This window comes from Dermacentor albipictus, chromosome 2 (assembly GCF_038994185.2).
Source record: "Dermacentor albipictus isolate Rhodes 1998 colony chromosome 2, USDA_Dalb.pri_finalv2, whole genome shotgun sequence".
NCBI classification, from domain to species: Eukaryota; Metazoa; Arthropoda; class Arachnida; order Ixodida; family Ixodidae; genus Dermacentor; species Dermacentor albipictus.
Window position 1 is genome coordinate 207,503,471 of NC_091822.1, and position 22,223 is coordinate 207,525,693.

The 22,223-nt window shown below is 47.9% G+C and overlaps 1 protein-coding gene across 8 annotated transcripts in view; it reads left to right on the plus strand.

Moving 5' to 3' along the window:
* Positions 1-22,223, plus strand: part of LOC135903419 (tyrosine-protein phosphatase non-receptor type 11-like) — a 256,113-nt gene that overhangs the window by 184,743 nt on the left and 49,147 nt on the right. For 6 of the 8 annotated variants that reach the window (XM_065433751.1, XM_065433748.1, XM_065433752.1 and 3 more), the window contains 2 exons: positions 8,317-8,468; positions 15,849-16,036. In XM_065433751.1, the coding sequence (XP_065289823.1) occupies positions 8,317-8,468; positions 15,849-16,036 (340 nt within the window). Of the gene's footprint in view, positions 1-543; positions 636-8,316; positions 8,469-15,848; positions 16,037-22,223 lie in introns of those variants that run through there. The other 2 variants (XM_065433750.1, XM_070534633.1) reach the window with 2 other exon arrangements.

Sequence of the window (22,223 nt, forward strand, 5' to 3'; positions counted from 1 at the left end):
ACATGGGGGAAACTAATTTAGTTTTCTTGAAATGTAGAAATCGTAAGAAAAATAAAAGCGGACCAAAATATGTCTAGCTATTTTCCTAAGGTAAGAGCCGCACCCGTGTCTTCAATTGACGTCATGTGGGCTATGCCTTTCAAGCTACTGGGGCGGCCGTCTCCAGTTATTTTCTTTGGCACAGGGTCAGCCCTAGGAATGCTAGCCAACGCCAGATACCATGACTATTGTGAAGCAGTGAAGCACGAGGCACTAATTTGGATTGGTTTCAGTGTAGCAGCTAAGTAATCTTGAGAGGGATGCCAGATAGCCGAAGCAAATTGAAGTTGAGGTTGGATGGTTGTTGCATATGCTAACTTTTTTTACTTCTGGGGATGCATTTTTCAGCGAAGGTTGCATGTGAGGCTTGTTGGTGCATCATATTAAATGCCACTGGAGCAGTGCATATTGAAAGTTAGCGCTGCATGTGTATGTGTGTTTCTGTGCCCCTTCGTCCCGTTTTATATGTGCTACGCCAATGGCATTTTTCACATTTATTTGCAGATTCCTGGGCATGCGCACCACTTTGGAATGAATTGTTTCTATGTGTGTTATCCAAGAGAGCGATGGCATCACATTAAAATACTTGTAAGATGAAGCGGTGCTCATGTGGATTGAGTTAATGTGATAGGTAAGCTGAAGAGCACTGTGCTTGTGGATAAATAACATCAACCTACATTTTAATAAGTTGATGAGGCATATGCTATTTGTCACACCATGATTAAGTGGTATTAAGATCACATTGCAGGCAAATAGCTGTTGCAAACGGTCTTGTAAACTACAGTAATCTGCAGAAAGTTTTAGTTTGCAATATATACGTTTGTAGGCAAAATCACTCACATAGATTGGGCATAACAAAGGGCATAACAGACAAGTGCCTTGAGGGACGCCTGAAGGTGACTTTGGTATAGATAAGCGGTAGTATTTTGTCAAAGTGTATTGTGTGCCGTGTATAGGAGCTGTTCAATCCAGCTGGATGAATGAATGAATGCCAAATTATTACACTCGAACCTCATTAGAATGAAAGGGGATGTGACAAAATAATGAATATAATGAAGTAAATTAAATTCCCCTTGAAATCCTTAGAAATCCATGTATTATCGATGAACTAGATTTGTCTCCAAAATAAAAAAATGGCTGTGGCTTAGCTAAGGTTAAGCCCAGGATGCGAAGCATACTAGCCTTTATTTTAGTTGTTGAGCCACTGTTTAGCCTGGTGAACTGCTGTTGCTTGGCTATATTTGGTTCGGCTAGACGAAGAAACAACTCATGCATTATTCTGCTTCGCCTTCAAGAGTGAAACGCGACAGCGTTCCCGTCGACCCGCCAAGGGGTGTAAGACAATGGGCTACGGCGCAGCGACTACGCGCCCCGCATTGGACGCGGTGAGCGTCGAGCAACGCAGCGTTCGGCGCGGCAACGAAATGTGCGCCTGAGCAAGCGACGCACGCCTGAGCCTTAGAAACAGCTCGTTTCTAAGGCAACACCGCATTCACTAGAGGCGCTTTTGTACCGCTTTGAAGCATCGTACTTGTGGCTCAGTGGTAGCGTCTCCGTCTCACACTCCGGAGACCCTGGTTCGATTCCCACCCAGCCCATCTTGCAAGAGTTGAGCCAAAGCCACCTAGAAACAAGCGCAGCTGCTTATATACCGCCGTGACGCCGCGTGCGACGGCGCGAGTTGGAGCCCCATTTCTCCTCTGTCGTGACGTCACGGTGTCACGTGGTATGGCATGGGGTCAAAGGTCATTGAAGGCGACACCGCCGCGCCTGAGGAGCTGGGTTGAGCTCTCGTAACATGCTTCGCATAAAAATAGTCGACCAATGCAGGCCGAGTACATGGCTTTCCGCGGGGTTCGGTACATTTTCACGGCAGTTAAAAATTCCCGCATCCCTGCATCGAATACATCATCGAGTAACACTGGTCCTTATCATCGCCCTGCATAGCTGTGCACTTGCGCAAAAGCAGCAGCTGACGATCACACTTGTCCACTGACCTCTATGGCTTAGTGCATTCACTTCGGTGCGGAGCGCCGCGCAGGCAGGCATAGCTGGGCATTGCCTCTAAGATCCCCCCGGTGCAGTCTCAGATGTCACACGCAAGCAGCTCTAGTTGTGCCATGCTGTGCGGCTATGCGCAGTCGTGTGAAAGATTAGTGCATCCGCTTCTCTATTTTTATACTGCACGCTGCACAGGCAGCCACAGCTTGGCCTGATTTTGGAGACCTCCCCAATGGAATCTCGTGCGTTGCACCCAGTCTGTGCATTCACTTCTCCCTCTCCCTGTGGCGTGCAAGTGAACATGGCCTCTGAAATCGCATTGCCATTCGAGCAATCTTGGAAGCCTCGAGCTGGCCGAGCCAAGCCGGTGCAGCAAAGTTCACTTGCCTCCTCGATCACACAGCAGAGCGCTGTGTTGTGTGTCATCTGCTGCTCGACCGCGACAAGCCAAGTGGAAAGCAGACGTGAAAGCCTGTCCCAATGGAACAGAAGACAGCTATCTAAAGGCTGTCACATCAAGTGCTAAGTCACGTGGTGCACATGCCGAAGAATCTTTTGTTGTTTTATTCAAATTTCATCTCATGTGTGGCTGTGTAACACGGTTCTGTGGACCATAAAGCCGTTGTATTATTTCCATGCTTACAATTGTGCACACCGTTGAGCATGTATTGCAGTAAATGGCAATAATGGATATAATGAAGTAATTTTGCCTCCTCCTTCAACTTCGTTATAGCGAGGTTCGAGTGTATCACAAAGCTCGTTCTTTGACCATTGTGGAGTGAGAAGCAAAGTGTGTAACTGGGCTAGCTGGTGCTAATCCATTGTAAGCAGGAGCGAATAAATAGAAGTCTCTTTCTGTCCTCTGTTTGTTAATGCGATGTTTACAGTGGAGAGAGAGATGGGCATACTTGCCAACTCTCCTGAATTGTAAAGCTTGGCTCATTCTATAATTTTACTAATGTTTCCTAAAGTTTTTGGAAGAATAAATTACTCTTCATGAAAAATTTTCTAAAAACTGTTGAAAGAAAGTGCTGCGCAAGATTGCTAAAAGGCTTACAAAACATAGCCGCCCAAGCACTCTCTACAGATGGTTAACCAGCGAAGCTGAAATGTGAGGCCCCGGTGTTGACAACTGCTTTAATCCCGACGGTTCATTAAACGATGTCTTGGTAGGCTGCCGGATCCTCGGTACGCGTTTGCTGCTTGCGTTTGGTTCCACGAGCCTGTTCTTGTACTGCAGCACTGGCACAGCATCAGTGAGCTTGTTCCCGATTCTGCTCGTGGCATTGCTGTTCGAAAGCTGCCTGCTCCTCAGGAATATGTATGATGCATAGCCTAGCCATTTCAGAGCCGGAGAGAAACTGCAGTGCAGGCACTCGGCTGCGACAGAGAGCAACGACGTCACAACTGGCGCAGCCAATCACGCGCCTCTCTAGGTACGTTCGATTCGCCTACACCACCTGAACCAGTTCACGAGGTGCTGCACCTCGCTGTTCGTTTCAGCAGTGCAGCAATGGCCTCTGCTGACCCAGGCCATTTGTTTCAAAAGGTGCTGGAAAGGTGCAGATGTGATTCATGATTTTGCTGCACCCACTGCACTGTCGGTGCCGATTTTGTGCAGGCATACAGCTGCGAAGCAGCAGTGTAGCATACGACGCAGCAGACGGGCACGAGCGCCGTAAAGCCCTGCTTACGCACGTCTGATGTGTCTACGCAAGTGTGGTGTATATTTACGCCCCAGTGGCCGATCGTACCTACAGTGCAGGGCCTCTGAAACACGCATTCCGTGAATGTTAGTTGGGCATAACATAATGTCTGCACCACATCTGCACCTTGGCATACATTTTGAGTGCTGCGCTGTGCCTGCACTACAGAAATCAAGCTGCACAATTTCTGAACTTCTCGTGAACTGCCGTGAACTGGTACACAGTGGTGCAGGCGAATCGAAGGGACCTTCTCTCTTGCTCTTTATTTATTTTTTCACACATGTGCACGGGGTTGCGCCGGAGGAGTTTTTGGCATACAGGGTACAGACAGACAAACGGAGGAATTGATTAGCCATATACTGCTTCGCTGTAGAAAGGTTTCGACCGAAAGGCGAAGCCTCGATTGCGTTTGCAAATTAGTGGACAACTGTACGAAGTTAGGATAGTAGTTTATCGGCTGTATAAACTTGTAAACATAGGCATACTAACTAAATTAACAAGCGGGGTGTCACGCACATACAAGAAAACATGAACACATCTCACTTGATGATCGCGAAAACTCGCTGTCAAAATGCTGGAACGAGAAAGTACGGCAAGAGCAGCGAGCCAGTTGACCTTTGTGCTGCGTCTCACATCACCGCGAACTAAGCTGTGGAAACAGCGTGCAGTGGACTGTGTCCCTGCTGCAGATGGATATCAAGATACAATGACCCAGGCTGCCTGGAGTAGAACGCTCCTCCCATCCCTCTCTAACTTCCTCATGGCGCCTTGTGTGCGATGGAAAATGGTGCACTTCCTCCCCGCTTCCCTCCTTTGCCTGCACGAGATTGAATCACGATTGCCAGCTCACCCTCGCATGCTTTCACTCGCACATACAGCATAAGGCATGTGGTGGCGATTTTATCGCCTTTGGACTTTATATGGAACCTCATAATGACACCGATGGCAGAAATGCACCTGGGGTGTCCAGATAATTGCTATTGCAATATAATAAATTGTTATTATACTTACATCACCAATTTTAATAGAAGCACAACATGTGATACAAGTTTACCAGTGATGTACCCACTTTGAAGAGGTTTATGAAGACAAGTTCCTGAAGCAGGCAAGATCGGCATCAGCAAAGCTGTTGAAAAAAGTCGCCATGCTCTAAAAAACAAAGTTGTCACTCTCTGTTGTTCCTTGTTTGCTGGTGCTTGTGTGCCGCATGTAAGGGTAAATATGATTGTCAATGAAGCATGTATGCAATGTTACGATCAGCAAGTGGGGGCAGCGACCTTCGAACCTTTCCTGCTTTCCTGAGACAGATTGCTTCAGCTTGATGAAGCTCACAATAATTCCCACCAGCATCGCCCAGATGTCAACAAGGCCGACATAGACAGGTTAACAAAGAAGCTCCCTTTAAGGTGACGATGACCACCTGCCCACTAATTGATGCAAGGGGCCATCGTCTTGTGGGGAAGTGGCGTCGACGTCAGGTTCCAAGATTTACACGTGGTTTCCACAGGTTCCACAGATTTCCACTCCCTCTCCCCTTTAGAAGAACTCGACCTATATATACTGTGCTGAGGAAAGCATATGTCACCTTGAAAAAGACAAGTGCATTTGCCAAAAATGTTGGCTCCCGCTTTTACCTTGTTCTCGTTTTGCTCGTCGTCTTGAATTTCTATCTCCCGCCTTCCCCATGTTTTCCCCAGGCTGTGCGGGTAAGACAGTGACGCAGGCCGATGAAATGTGTAACGGTCAGCATGAAGTGCGAGAAGGCTCCAACATAAGTTCAAGGAAAAAGTTCCGTACAAAGACGCGTTTCATTTATCGGAATCTATCAAAGGAGTGTGACGCAGCCTGAGAAAGTGAAAAGTGTCAAACAGCAAGAGCGTGGCGCGAGAAAAGAAAGGTGCGGTCGTCGTTGATGACATTTTCATATCAAGTGAATTCAAGCCACTGGTCAAAAAGAGACAAAAAAAGCATGTTCTGCGCGAATGCGAACAAAGGGCACAGGGCACTTATGTTCTCTGTCATTCTGTTGTTCTTTTCGGTGTGCAGCATGTGGCGTGCAGGAGCACAAGGTGGCAGGATGAGACGAGGTAGTAGGGGAGACTTGATGCAGTCAGACGACTTCATGAGGAACGCATGTTGCCAGGATGCAAATTGGCAGGAGGTTGTAACGTCTGGAAAGAGCTGATAGACTGTCAGGCCTTTTGTTGTTCCTGGACAACCAGAATAGCTTTCATGGCACAACCACTTCGAGTATGGCTCAAGAGTATGAGTACGTCGTAAGATAATCGGAATGATAGGCAAAAGGAACGTTTACGTAGAAACAAACTTTTTTTGTTTGTTTATTTTTGAGCATTTGAGAATTTTCCTGATTCGGGACTAGAGTTTCTGTCATTAGCAAGTTACCAGCTTTGTTTATGTTTTTGTTTGAGAAATTCTGAAATTTGAAAGACGCGTTTTATGTAAAGATTTAGTTTGTGAAATGTTTCTTAGTGAGTAAGGCTTCTTTTTTTCGTGAGTGACCTGAAACGCTAAGGTCATTTGTTAAAGGCCTTGAGTAATGTGCATGTGAATTAGTTAACCTTTACTAGAAGTGTTTCTGTAGTTTTTTTTATATTAAGCGTGTTGGTTTTCAATGAGTGCATAGTTTGCACTGAGAACATTTGGTACCTTTCCATTAGCACACATCCTTTTCGGACAGAAGGAAACAGAATGATTGTTGTCAGGACACTTGTGCAGGGTGAGAGTGGCAGCATTCTGAGTTTTCTATTATGCGTGTGGGGAAGTAGTTAATTGCACACGCATCTCTTTAAGGTTCTTGGGAGTCCGTAAGTTATGCAAGTTTAATTTTGTAGTTCATTTTCGGCATGTCCTGCAAGGACAAAACAGAAAGAAAACACGTGCGTGAGATGCAAGTACTCATTCAGTTGTGATCAAAGCTAACGCGATTTCGATTACGTATCCATAGAGTATGAACAGGCTGTTCATGAAGTGAGGCTACCTAAGGGGTTTTGAGGCATTGTTTATGTAGAGCCTTCTGTTTAGTTGTACGTATACTTTGTTCTTGTGCAGCGTGACAGTCAGATTTGGTTGAACTCAAAAGGAACGTGAGCGCTTGCTTTAGCGGCACAAAATTTTGTGGTCAAAATTTGCAGTCCCCGGTTGATCGGCTTATATTAAATTTTAGTATGAAGCCTGGTGAGTTAGCAGCTGATTCAGGGCATTTGCACGCTGTGTGGTACTGTGTTGCTGGGATTGACTCTTCCGTGCAGGTTGTTTTGTGATTGGTGGCAGCATTCCGAGTTTGCAATTGCAGAGAGCCAAGCCATCTTGTTCGTCACCAGCCACTCTCATCCTGACCAGTAGTTGTTAGCTCTGGCCAGTCAAGATTTTTTGGGTCATGGAGGAGCTGTTATGATAGGCCAGTAGGGATTGCATCCTTAGAACCTCTCCTGCTTTCCCAAGACAAGTACGTCCCACCAGCATCGCCCAGATGTCAATGAGGCCCGACCCCGACATAGGCTGTGATGGGTCAACAAAGAAGCTCCATTCAAGGTGACGATGACCACCAGCCCACTGATTGATGCAAGGGGCCACCATGGTTGCCATGTGGTTGCGCCATACCCGGGGGCGATTGTGCAACATTGGGAGCAGAGTCCGGAGGAACAGTGAGACGGTCATGGAAGGGATTTTGCGAATGATTCTGCAATTATGATTGGCCGAGGCACAGTCATCAGATTCCCTATTCTAGTCAGCTAGAGAAGATGATGGTTTTAAGAGAGGACACCTTTGATGCAGTAAGTGTGCTGAGGTGTCCTGATGTGCTCTCCCATAAAGATGTAGTCTGCTCTGACAATGTAGCTCGTGCTACAAGAACGATGTGCTGTGCTCCCTGCTCCAGCCAGTACGAGTATCTTTTGTTCTGTAAACGAGTTTGCCTCTTCTATGCAAATAAACCCCTTGTTACGTGCCTTCAACATCTCGACCTCGTACTCATCTCGGAAGAAACAACCCTCATCAAGAAAGCTCAGACAATGACGTGGGCCCGCCTAGCCTCTGTAGCAACTGGCTTATGCCTTGGTAGCATAATCCAGTTACCGATTACGAGACGCACCGACAGCATAGTGTAGAGAGCGAGCCTCATTGTGACACTGGAAACCACGACCCCCAAATCCTACAGTCAGCAACAATGTAGGTGCTGAGAGAAAACTTGGTGCTGTGAGGGTGAAGTTATGGGGCAGCATGTGGAAGTCTCCTTGCTTATAGGCATTGTCTCACTTCAACCAGTGCAAGTGAGCACAGGTAGTGACACTGCTTGGAGCCCTATTTAGTGTATGACAGAGGGCCTACAAAAGTGCTTCATTTTTGTTAAATGCTGTGTCATGTTCTGCATTTTCTCTTTGGCGTTGTTGTAAGACCTTGTATGCCAAGCTGCACAGGGCATCGTTGTAGTACCCACCAAGAAGTGAAGCAGAGTTGTTGAAATGTTGCTGCTATATTTTTGATGGTGTTCAGGCTGATAGGCATGTGTGAGGGTTGTAACCGCAAGTGCTTTTTCTATCCTTGTTTGCAGGACTAAGTTGTGAGATTGACATCCAGCGGACAATTCAGATGGTGCGCATGCAGAGGTCTGGCATGGTGCAGACTGAGGCCCAGTACAAGTTTGTGTACTTGGCTGTGGAGCACTACATTGAGACACTGCAGCAGCGAATGCAGGCTGAACAGGTATACTTTCATGACGTTCAATACTTGGCTTCTGTGGCTGCATTTTCATGGTGGCGGAACACTTAGTTACTGTGCTTTGTGTGCACGTTAAAGAACCCAGGTGGCCAAAATTGATCCAGAGCCTTCCACTACGTCTCTCATGGCCTCAGTGTGTTGCTGTAGGACATCAAAAGGGCCCTGCAGCAATCTTAAAGCTTTCTTTGGCGCTTTCACCCATTTTTGTGGTCAGTGGTTGGAGGTTGGGCGCCACCAATGCAAAGGGCCAGTATTGTAAGTGCTGTGCCAATTGTGCCGTCTTGTGCCAAACCACCGAGCTGCACCAACTTGCACCAAAACACTAACTTTGAATGAAGTCGCCGAATTTTTCATGATGTTCGTGTTCAGTGACAACCACACCATGTTTTGGCTAGCATTTAGCGCTAGAGCGAACCTAGGGCAATCTGTTGGGCATCGGTGTTATTGGAGTGTGGGTGTTTGGTGGCACATTGTTACTTGGCTGCAGGAAAATGAAAATCCTTTGTGCTATACAATGCATTAAGAATGCTTTATATAAGTCTTGCGCATTTCCGTAATATTCAGACCAGCTAACGATGATTTGAACTTGCGCTCCTTTTATACCAATCGGGAAAGAAAGCCACGCTCTCAGCTAAATGAATAAGTCATAAGGTTATACATTTTAGGGCTCGCTTGTATGCCCATTGATAAATCTGTGGCGGTTAATAGGAAATGGCATGCTTGTAACATTAAAATATATTTAACACGTATACCACGTCTGGTTACCAGAAGGGTAGTGCGGCACACTGACAAAGGAGCTGCTTGCTTTCATGAAACTTCTTGACCAGAAATATTCAATGAAAACTGTATTCGTCACACGAATTTGCACTCCAGGTACCCTGTATTCTGCGAAACTGCACCATACAAAATCAGGCTTTTGCAGCTGCAGAAAGCAAAGCGAAGATTCAAACTTTCAGTTTCAGTTTACACTCCAGGTACCCTGTATTCTGCAAAACTGCACCATACTAAATCAGGCTTTTGCAGCTGCAGAAAGCAAAGCGAAGATTCAAACTTTCAGTTTCAGTTTACCCTATTTGGCAAATAGCAGTCGTATAACTAAAATATATGTAACGGCAGACCGTACAACTGAATAAATAAGTAGTATAAATAGATAAATAAAAAATAAATAGGTAAATAGATAAATAAGTAAGTAAATAAATAAATGGTCAGAGAGTACGCAAACGCCAGAAATTGCATTCGCAGCAGTGATGTTCCCGACGCGACTTGTGCAGATGAAGTCCAAAAATATTTAGAAGCAATTCTTTGGCATTCAAAATATTGGTTGCTGTTTTACATTGACTTATGGCTAAGCCCGAATAATCGAGTGAACACTTTTTTTTTCCGAATAATCGAGTGAACACTTTTTTTTTCCTTTATTCTTTTCATAAATGTCAGAGTTCTTGTTTTTCTTCTTTTTTTTTTCTTATTGCCAAGTTATGTAGAATACTGGCAAACATGCAATGACCAACAAAGTAACTTCGCATCTGTTCTGTGGCACTCTGCTATGCCAACTGAATGTCACGAAGGATTTAAAGAATGACTGAGGGACTTACATGGACGGAATTCACGGTTTGTTGATAGGTCTTGTTAATGGTTGTCGCAATCAATATTTCTTGTTCATAGTGCACGAATACATCTAATTAGCTAACTTTATAATCATACTTAGTCGACGAGGTGTCAGTGAAAATGTTGTGAAGCATGTCGAAAAATGAGTGGTAATTGCACTTAAACCAATCTAAGATTTGTATCTGCAGTACAGTAAAACGTTGTTAATCTGACCCTCGTTAATTCAGAAAAATCGTATAATTCGGAGTCTCTGGTCCCGGCAGGCCAGGGGAGTAGCCGGGGGGGGGGGGGGCTAATGGGGCTTCAGACCCCCCCCCTTCCCCCCGAAATTTTTTCGTGCTGTCCACGCACCGCCGACCAAAGCAACCCCCGGCGCTGGAAGTAATTCTGGATTTTGTCTAGAATGTCTTTTTCACGCTTGAAAAGACACTTCACCGCTAACATTGTGAACTCGGGCTAGATTTTGCGGGAACGCCCATGTACCGGGAGTCGCATAACACAAGCAGCCCCATCCAAGCACAAAGTTCCAAGGGCGTTTTGTAGGCGAGCGGGCTCGCCACGGCACCTCTCGGAGGTCTCGGAATATACGGAGCGCATGCATGTCAATCCCGAAACTTTATGGGAATAAATCTCATAATCTTTTGATGTGAAAGGTGCATTGACATTTACAAAGCTGTGCTTTAGATTTTCAATTGCGGAACTTTGTGGGTTTAATGCTAAGGCACCTCTGACAGGGGCAGTCGGCTCAGGGCATCAGCAGGTCCCAAGTCTTTTGCCGGACGGTAAACCAGCTGGTAACTGTAAGCCGCCAGCCTCAAGGCCCAGCATACCACTCGAGGCGATGCCTGCATGGTAACTGCCTTGTCAGGTCCCAGCATCCCCAACAGCGGCTTGTGGTTCGTGAGCGCCTCGAACTTCCGGCCCCACACGTACTGGTGGAAGCATTCGACACTGAACATGAGGGCCAGGCTTTCCTTGTCCAGCTGGCTGTAGCGTTTCTCTGCAGCATGAAGGCGACGAGAAGCGAATGACACAGGGCGTTGCAGGCCATCCTTGTCCCGGTGCACCAGGATGGCTCCCACGCCATACGGCGACGCATCTACGATCAGGACGACAGGCTCGGCAGGATCGAAGTGTACCAGCACTGGAGCCTTGGTGATTAGCTCCTTTCTGTGCTGGAAGGCCCAGTCCTGCTCCAGCTCCCAGACCCATTGCTGACCATCTCGAAGCAGAAGATAAAATGGCTGTAGATGATCAGACAGGTTCAGCAGGCAACTCCTGTAGAAGTTGATGAGCACAAGGTAGCTCTGAAGCTCCTTGTTCTGGGGCTTAGGCACCTTGAGCACAGCATTAACTTTGCAGGGAGCCGGTGCTAGGCCAGCCTGGGAAATGACACACCCCAAGTACTCAACACTGGGGCCCAGGAAAATGCACTTTCCCAGCTTTAGCTTGAGTCCAGCATCCTGCAGTCGTGCCAGGACATTGTGCAGGTTCTGCAGGTGGTCCCTGTCGTTGCTGCCAGTAACCAGGATGTCATCCAAGTACACCGCCACATGCCTCATGCCCCTGAAGAGGTTGTCCATCTCCCTCTGAATATGGCTGGGGCTGAGGCCACTCCAAAGGTAAGCGCGTGTACTGGAAGAGCCCCAAAGTTTTCAATATTGTGACACACTTCAGGGCAGCATCCTGGAGCACCAGCTGCTGGTAAGCATCTGTGAGGTCGATCTTGGTGAACTTCTGTCCACCATACACCGCTGACCAGAGATCTTCGTTCCGAGGCAGTGGGTACTTCTCGACGGTAGCGACGGGTTGATGGTAACCTTAAAATTCCCATTTATCCTGACACTGCCGTCTCACTTGAGGACTGGTACGATGAGAGCGACCCATTCAGACGTCTTGAAGGGCACCAGGATGCCCTCTCGCTGTAATCGTTGCAGCTCCTGGGTGACCCCATCCTTCAGGGCGAACCGCAGTGGGCAAGGCTTGAAAAAACGTGGCCGTGCTCCCTCGGGTACATAAATGCCACCCGTCGTGTCGGTGAATGTGCCCACCCCTGGATGGAACAGGGACTTGAACTCGGTCAGGAGGCTGGGGACATCTTTCATCACATGCAGGCTGGCTTCCTGGTACTCTGGCCGACAAACGCCCAGTGCATGAATTTAATTTCGGCCCATCCGCGTAGGCGACGACCCCTTGGTTAAGTAAAGGGAAAGGGTTGCCTCCCTGTCGCCAAAGCGAACGCTGACCTGGGCCTGACCCTATACTTGGGAGAGCTGCCCAGAGTTAGCTGCACAGCATCGCACCTGAAGCCTCGACGGATACGCTGCGGAAGGTACGTTTGGAACAGTTTCTTGGCCATGACCGACACGCTGGCCCCTGTGTCTAGCTCAATGGAAATAAGGTGGCCGCGGATTTCGACGGTCAGCATGTATAGCGGCACAGACGACGGTACAAAGTCTGTGTGCCACATGTCAAAAATCGGCAGGTCCTCGGCTATGATGGAGAGCCTGGCCGCGGAAGAACTCAAGCTCTGCCGCACACCCCCGCCGCGTACCCTTGCAACGATTAACCAGGCCACGGGCTTGTGTGGTACCTGGGCTTGAACCAGGCTGCTGCTTATCGCTGTTCGTCCTCGGCCTTCGGCATACCGATAGGTGCCCAGTTTTCCCGCACGTGAAGCATTGTGCTTGAGAGAATTGGCACTGTGAGGGAGAGTGGGCACCACCACAGTGACCGCAGGTACTGCCCTTTGTTGCCAACTTGTTGACCGCCGCTTCCGCCGACGGTGAGCCAGTTCAATCAGTCGAATAGCAGCGAATCCAGCTGGTCCCCGAAGGTGCAAGCACTCGCTAACCCTCGTAGAGCAGCAACGAACTGCCTGAGGGTCTCTCCTTCCCGGCGGCTCCGGTTGTTGAAGTGGAAACGCTCCATTAGTGTGGACGGTGCTGGGTTGAAATGTGAGCGCGGTATGGCGAGCAGCTCACCTAGCCTCTTAACATGCAGCATGGCTGGCTTGGGAAGGTCGAGGATACTGAAGTTGCGGGTCCCGCAACTGGCCAGGAAAATGCCCTGCTGTTGGGCCTCGGGTGCGTTGTTTGCCCGGAAGAACACGTGGACTTGCTCCTCGTAAATTGGCCAGGCAGCATGGTGGCAGCAATGGGGGGCAGTGTTTCACCGCTCGCGGCGGCGTGGGACAATCCGTGGCTACTCGTTGCCAGTTTCACGATCCGCCTGGGTTTGTGAACGAGGGAGGGCTCGAGGCACCCTCCATTAGACAGACACTCTGCAGCATGGTGGTGATGAACAATGACTGACCGCCGAGCAGCTGTGCTCACTGGTGTTTATTGGTGCAGTGACCAGTGTTGCCTACCAAGCCTGGCGGGCCAATCAAGATTATGCCCAAGGGGGCGTCTCATGCTTTTTACGGTCTTTTCGTTTTATCACAGCACATTAGACACAGCCACACCTTAAAGGGGCCCTCACTAGGCCACATAGCAAATTTTGGTTATAGTGTGCTGGAAGTTGTTGCGTGACCTCTAGGGAGTATTCTACCACAATAATTTTGTGAATTGGTACATTATTAATGGAGATAGAAATGTTTGAAGTGCCGCAAACCCATGATGGCATGAGCAAAGCTTCACCACCAGTGTAGACACTCTCCACTTGTCCTCATGTAGCCTTCTCAAGTGAAATTCGTTCCTTGCATTCTCCCACGCCGAAGGCATGTATCGCATACACATCACGGTCCCCGCCTTCCTTTTTTTCAATCTTTTTTTTCCTCTCATGTTCTTGCTAAGTGGCGCACTTCCGGTGACGGTCTCACACACGAGCTCATGAGCTGTTACATTTGTTCACTCTGTGCACGAGAACACCTCCATTGTTGTTTGGTTGCTTCTGCAAAGTGGACTCTTACCACAATATACCACATCGTTGTACCGCTGGCACCAGGCGAGTGGTTTGATAAGTCAGTGCCACGTAGAAACTGAGGTAGACATGAGCAGGTCAAAAGGCATGATGGCATGCTAAAACACAGTAGAAAATGACACAGTTTCGTTCTCTGTGCACGTGGCTGCATGATGTGGGAACAAGCAGATGAAACGGAAGTTTGTCTTTCTTGCCACGGTGCAAAGTAAAACAAAGACACACTGTCATTTGGTGTGTAGATTTTATTTCTCTAAACTTTAATTCATCTATTGAAGCAATAGATTGAACAAATAACTGTTGTTGCCTTGAATAATTCTCAGTTACCTGTCGCTGTCAGTGACGTCACAGCACTGCAAACTACGTAGGCGCACTGACTTCGACTTGCCAGCTGGAAGCACGATGCCCATGAGGAGAGGGGCATACGGTGTTTGGTTTGAATTTTTGAGCTCTTTTTGTGGCCTGTAATGGAGTAATACTTAGCTGAGACGATCATTAGCGCGCATTGTATGCAACGCATGTTAGCTCAAAATGGCCGGACCTGGGGAGGGGCCCTTTAAGCCAAGTGACCCACTGCAATTAACTTATTTTAATCATTCTCCTCTTCATCTCAATCTCTATTCTACCCCCCCCCCCCTTTTGGAAACATTTTTCTTGTCATTGTTTTCTCATCAGCTTTTTTTTTAAACCAAAAATATTAAATTAATGTGTGGATGATTCCATACTTCTCTGGTGCCACAGCCAGTCAAAGGAACCAGGAAGACCACTCTGCTGAACCACTCCTCAATACTAATTTTTAGAGGGGACAGTTTATCTCTGAGCATTTTTGAAAAAGTACTCCTTCATAAAATATATCAGTACGTTGACAATGTCATAAGCCTGTCATGAGACGGTTATTTCATAGTAACCCTTCAAACAGCGATAACAAACTTTGTGTTGACTCTTCCACAGTGACTGGTGGCCGCGGAAGGAAAAGTGTGCTGTGCGCAGCATGTTATTTCTATGCACATGGCTTTCATGTTTTAGAATGCAGTTCTTAGGTGGCCGTTCCTGCAGCAAGCGTCGGTGTTGTATTACATCGTAACCCAGCGAACATGCACCGTGAAAGATGAAAGCAAACACTGAGCACAGAGGGGCATGAAAAAATTGGCAAGAGCGAAAAGGTGCGAGGAGGAAAGCGGAGAGCAGGGTGCAGCAGAACCATGAGAAGGAAACTGCAAAAGTGGATGGCGAAAGCGTGAGAAAAGCGTATTGCCATGCAAGACTCTCGACGACTGCTATGAGATGGCACCAGAGGAGTGCGCCGTCTTATGTTCACCGACGATAAGCGGCGAGCGTGTTGCATGATACCAATTATGGAAACAATGCACTGCATGAGCGTAAGTCTGTCTACGGTGGCTGCTGTGGATCACACCCATGCATCACACATGTGCTGCCTGTAGTTATCTCCCGATTAGCGAGGCATTCGCGTCACTTCGCTCCATTTTCAATGTGCCACACAAGACAGATTGTCCTTACCAGCCAATATATCACAATATGATAAAATGTATACAGCTGTACTCAAATTTTGCTTTAGGGATTATCGTAGTTGACAATTAATTCTTCTTTTTTATACGTCCTGTATCCCCATCTCCCCTGCAGTAATGCCTTTGCAGTGCTGCAGGTTCTTCAAATGAATTATTTTTTTAAGATTAAATTGAACTAACTCTAATGCAGAATTGTACCTAAGTGTGAAATTTCAGAAGTTATTGATGCAACATTTGGTATAACTCATTAGTTTGCTACTTGCCACGTGTGATGGGAAGTAATGCCTAAAACTAATGCCTTTGTGTGCTGCAGAAGAGCATCATGCTGGGTCGTGAGTACACCAACATCAAGTACTCTGGGGAGCTGCCAGCAGCAGTAGAGAGCACGGCACATGGTCGGGGCACTCTCCCTATTACTGGCAGTCCGGCCCCACTGGACAGCAGCTGCAAGAAGCCCGCTGTGCTTCCCCGCTCGTTTCTCACAGACAGTAGCGTGCCCAAGTGAGTGGCTTCTGCACTCATTTGTGTGTAGCAGAACATTGGGGAGCATAGGTCAGCTGAAGCTCGAATGTTCTAAGCCTCCAAGATAACTGTTTTGGCAAGTGAGAAAATGGTGTACACATAGGATGAGATCAGTACCACTTATGTGATGATACTGCACGAGATCCTATGACATGCCACTCGTAAACGGTAAATAGTAGTCAACAACTAACAGTGAAAAGTTGCATCATGACACATTTTAATATGAAACCCAAATGCAGTATGGGCTGTCTTATGTGTCCGTTTTCACAGGATAGTTTGCTGGTGCCACTGCTTTACCGGTATACCAGACTGTGTGCCCATGCTGCAGAATTAATCAGGTTTTTTTTCCCCGTTCCCGAGGTCCGTAAATTTTTGGTGCTGACTGCTTGTACTGTAGCATGAGCAGATGACAAAAGCAAAGATGATACAAAACTGTCTAGAAATTGTGCTACTAGTGGAGTGTGTTGTGTTGGCGCTAGTATGTTTCGATGAAAGCACCTTCCAAGATCGTGTACTGTCTACCAAAGCCTCTTCTTGCTGCCAGTTTTCAAACAGGGTGTGCTAGTACATGCTTGGCAAATCATGCAGGTTTTTTACTCGATTGCACTGGGAGATTTCCAAGAATTTGTGCACAAACTATTCAACTGTGCTGAAGTCCCAATGGGACTTGCCAAGATTGGGCATTGCAAGCAGACAGGAGCTGTGTGCATGTGACATGGTGACGATTACCTGGATTTGCAAACTAGTACACCAATTTATACTGAAAACAGCCGAAAATAAAATTATGCAGATCCCATGCACTGTGGGAATCTATGTAAGCAAAGCTTTCTGTGCTGTTTGCACTAACAATATTTGGTAGCGATTTTGACAGCGTGCGACAGCCATGAGTTGACCTTAAATGTTACTTTGCATGCACCACTTGTGTTTGTCTATGCAGTGCACGGAACACACAGTGAGATGTGTTTTCTCGAGTCGTTGTTGTGCATCGCATCGTGGCTGAAGTGTTGATTTGCTGATGGCTGCTTGCGCATTGTTGTCTTGATGCTGTGGTGCTTTAACGCAGCTTTGTGTTTGCACTCCCTGCATCAGCTGTCCCCATGGATGAACTTGCAGGTTTTTATTTTTCAGAAATATCGGAAACGGGCTATTCCGTACCATGAATTAATCAGTTTGTCCACTTCTGTTGCCATATCTGGTAGTAGGGTTTCCTTTATTGAATAAACCCCAAATGAAGCATGCTGTCTGGCAACGCCTTTCCCTTTTCCCATGATCCTCCCACGTATGCGATCTACCACAAGTGAAGAGTGGCAATTCACCCGTTTCATCACAGCATTGGCTTTACCCCATTCACTATCTCCTCTCGCCTACCTCCTCTTCACCATTCTTTCGTCTCACTAGGTGGATGTTGTGCATGAATGAAAAGGTAAGCGGTGCAGGTGTAGTGGTTGCTGCTTTGTGCTTGATTTTGCAGCTGCGAGATGGCGTTAAGAGCAAGGGGGTGGTACCTTGCAACATGGTATATACCGTATTTACACGATTGTACGCCGACCCCCCATATCGCGTGTGACAGGAAAAAAAAAAAGAAGAGCCTACCCGCGGGCACATTCCATAACAAAAATTTATTAGTAGCTGGCATGGTCATTGCTGCTACGGTCCCACAGCACACCGTCATCCAGTGAAATTCCGCATTTGCATACATAAGTGTATTTGCATGCATACATAAGTCCACACTGAAAGCACCCAACCACACAGAGGCATCCGGGAGGCTCTTTTGACATGTCCGGTTGGCGTAAGTTCGCGGTCTTCAGCCTCCAGCCACTCGTACTCACGGCGGAGCAGGTCCTTAAGAAGTGAAGATCCAGGCTTGTCTCGTGACCGTGCGGCACATCATTACCAGGGACCAATCACGCATTTAGGTTATGTATGCCGTAAGCCTGGCCTTCAGCTCCAGAAAGCATCCCGACTTCGGCCCATGGAAACGTCTTTGCTTGCCGTCACAGGTGAAAATTTTGCTTCACTGCCGTCGCCACTCTCGCACCACCCATTAAGAAACATCAAACTTGCAGCCTGCTGCGCAGTTATTTGTTTCTTCAGCATAAAGGATGGCAGCCCTCTTCAACACTGCTGTGAACGAGTGTTGAATGCTTGGTGGACTCGGAGCACTCATGATGACTGAGGAAGCACGGAAGTAGCACATGGCCAGCAGTCAAATCGAACGCATGAAACTAAAGAGCTACAGGGAAGGAGAAACACATGAGCGGTGTCTGCTCTTCCATGAACTATCCATACTCCCCGCAAACGCCACTGTTCTAAGAGTGCCGCCGCAAATGGAACAGGGGCACTTCCACGAACTGCCGACACCCACCCATGAGTGCTGCGTGCGCTGTAAAACTCTAAAAAATGTTGAAAAACCCTTCCAAAAAGTGAACAAACATGCAGGATAGTGGAAAGCTATGGGTGGGGCTGTAGAGCAAACATAAAATTGTAACTATGTTGTAGCTCCCCTGATATCCTGTTGATCTTGCTTTTTTTGCGGTGACATGTTTTGGTTTCGATTGTAAGTCGACCCCCCCACTTCAGATTTTCAAAATTAAAAAATAGGTAGACTTACAATCGTGTAAATATGGTACTTAGCTTGCAGACAGCAATAAAGGTTCTTATTCTTATGGGCAGTAGTTGCTCATGTCATCGTTTGGCGCCCCTGAACATGGTGTGTTAGATACGGGACCATTTCCTGAGCCTACTTCGAGTTCCCCAGACCACATCGAATAGCACCACAGCTAATTAAGGAGCGCAGAAGCACGGATACCACATTTCTGTGGCGCGGCACGTGCAAACAAGTTGGCGGCCCCCACTTTGTGTGCCGCCGGTGGAGCTATTCACTGCTTGGCTTTTCCCAAAAGTGAAGCGAGAGCCTGGCACTGTTGCGGGTAAAGTGGGTCCCGAAGCAAGGCGGCTGTAATGCACCGTGAAAACCTGGCGGTGTCGCCCCCATCCATCTATTGTGACGGCGCATTGCAAGTCAGCAAGGCAAGACTGCAGGGGGACCAAGCAGCGACTCTCTTCACCGGGTGTGACTCCATTGCACGGGCGCCTACTATTGGCCGAAAATGACGACACCCGAGCGGGCTCGCCGATTGACCGAACTTGACGTGTCTTCGAGACACCAAAGGGCTTAAAAGACGCAGACCGGGAGCAGCAGAAGAGCATTCCTAGAGCATTCCTAGAGGCATTCCTTGATTCATCTCTTTCGAGCTTCTTGCCACGGGCCGCAGCGTCCGAGTTGCTGCCAGCCCGTAATGACTTCTATGACTATTAATTTCTTGGCGGCTCACTGTAAATAATGTAAATAAACCTCCCAAGTGTTTCATCCCGAAGTCCTCCTCAACTCCTACAGGTTTTAGAAGTGCGAGCCACCTAATGCTTCGGTTACGGATGCAGCAGCCGGCGCGGACGCTGAGGATACCAAGGTCAACATCATGCGCGTCAGAACGCCCGGATTTCAGCCCTCGCCACCGTTTACCTTTACAAGCCCGGGGAAGCGGCCAACATGGATAGTGGCATACGAAGACTACGCTTTCGCCGCCAGTCTCAGCACAGCCACCGATTGTATGCTTTTATATTTTCATAATTCGATATAAGCCTACTAAAGAATTGGACATCATAAAAGCACATACCATTGATGAAACTAGCTCAGTTTCGCATAAAATAGTCCTGTATTTTCTTCTGCTTGGGCAATTTTGCTGCCTGCGATGCACGCACTTCTCCACATTGTCTAAGGAGTCGGAGCGGCTGAGGTCGCAACCTTCCACATTCGTGCAGAAGCATCAGACTGGTGTGAGTGCACCAATCACCTCGGAGGATGTGGGCAAAGAACCGTCATTGCTTTCCTCATTGTGTCCACTTTCACTTGTGCTTGGTACGATGTCGGCAATGTAGTCTTCGTTTTCAGGCTCTCCCATGGTCGCGACACCATCACCTGCACTCACAAACTCATCGACCATTCACAGCTTCCGGAAATTCTGCCGGTTCGCTCCAAACTTCGGCAACACCGGTAACGGCTTCGTCGCACTCATCAGAATTTTGCAGTCACCACCAGGCACACGGAAGCCGGCACATCTGAAGCAATTTCAGATGAACCACTTGTACACAGCTGTGCGTACATGTCAGGCGCCACGATTGCGAGTTTTTCCGCTTTAGCCTTAATCTTCCCCTTATTCAAGATCGTGCTGAGAGTGCTCCTCGGAATCTGGCATGCTGCGGGGTCATCCGACTTCTCACCGCGTTCGACCCAATTTACAATTTCAAGCTTCATGGCGAAAATCAAATTCTGCCGCTTCATCACAGCAACACTGCGGGAGAAGGCCCACAAGGCACAAAAACAATGAACCAGAAAAGCAGCGAGACAACTCGCACTTGCGCCATCTTGCACGACGAGGGCACAAGAGCCTCTAATTGGCTGTTCCAGCAAGTGCTGCGGGCGGGCCAGGATCATTTTTTGCAAGGGGGTGTTGACGACTCGTCCGACGCAGCACGGTCACAGTAGGGAGAGTGGTTGGATGGAGCCGCATCGCCGGGTTTCACTGCCATGGCGAGGCAAAGCCAACTTCTGGGGGCACTTTTGCACTGCTTGTCCGATGTATCAGGAGTCGCTGCTATTTTTGTTCGATTTAAGTGTAATTTTTGCTATATATACTCATTGTAACTATACCGTGTTCAGAAATTGTTCGATATACAGAATCATTCGATGTAAACGGGTTCAATATAGTCGGGTTCGACTGTATCTCTGCAACCGTTCAGGTACGTTCTACGAATGTTATAGAAGCTACAGCTACCATTACGCTACCGCAGCTATAGCTCGCCAATCCCACGTAATGGTTCACACAAGCTAAGAACAAGTTCTGCAGTCATATCAGAGTTTCGCAAATATGAACTCCTGCTTGAAGCTTTGTTGCTGTAGGCCATGGCCAAGATACACGACATCCTCATCCAGCCACATCAGGAAACGCCATATATGACAATCAAGGAGGCTCTTCTTCGCCCTCTTGTCCCGTCTGTGCATCGGTGTATTCAGCAGCTCCTGAACAACGAAGACCTCGGTGACCAACCTCCAACTCAGTTTCTGCGTCGCCTGCAACACCTCATTGGTAACCAACTAGACTCCTTGGACACGACCCTATTATGTTGGTAGTTTCTATAACGTCTTCCAGCCAGCATACACATGACTCTCGTCACAGCTAAGCATAAGCCCTTGTTGGAACCCACCAAACTGGCTGACGATAGGATGGACGACGCTCCGGCAGTCATAAATGCTGTTTGTAGCTCTCTACTTCCTGAAGTGGATTCCCTTTGGGAGCCAGTAAAAGAGCTCGCATCTCAAGTCGCCGACTGCCGTTGGGAATTGCGCAACACTCTCGACTTCAATGACTGACTCTATCCAACTCATCAGCCTCTCCTGCCGCTTTCTATGCAATGGCTATTTTAACAACCTGAGCACAATTTTTCATCACAAGGCCTCTGCTACTACCACCGCTCTTTCGCACCACGGCTTGTTGATGTGCGTCACCATGTTCGCGGCTTGTGGGAAACGCTCAGGCTGGTCGTCAATAAGAGCGGCGGGCGAGCATGGCCATACGTCAAGCCACTTTTTTCGTGTAACCGACCGAGCCACAGGACTGCATTTGCTGGTAGGCACTGGTGCGGAGGTCAGCGTAATTCCTTCATCCAAAGCTGACCGGCGTTTCCGTGCAAAGTCAACCCCCCTACAAGCTATCAACTCTTCCGTCATCACAACTTCCGGACAGTAGTCCCATGCCCTCGATCTCAGTCTTAAGAAAAGGTTGCCATGGCTATTTTGGATAGCAGACGTCCGCTATGCCAAGTTAGGGGCTGATTTCTTGAGCAATCTTCATCTGCTCGTGAACATGAGCCGCTGTCGCCTGGTGGATATCATCACGGGTCTTTCAGTCAGCAGTTTTTTGTCGCGCGCTGCTGCTCTCAGCCCCACTTTTATCAAACTGCCTACCTCACCGTATGCAGCTCTTTTCAACGAGTTTTCGGAGATTACTGCACAGTCTTCGATATATAAAACTCCTAAACACACTGCGTTAGAATGAGCAATGGCAGTTACCTTGCTGTTGGGTCTTTTTACCGGTCTCCTAGTTCT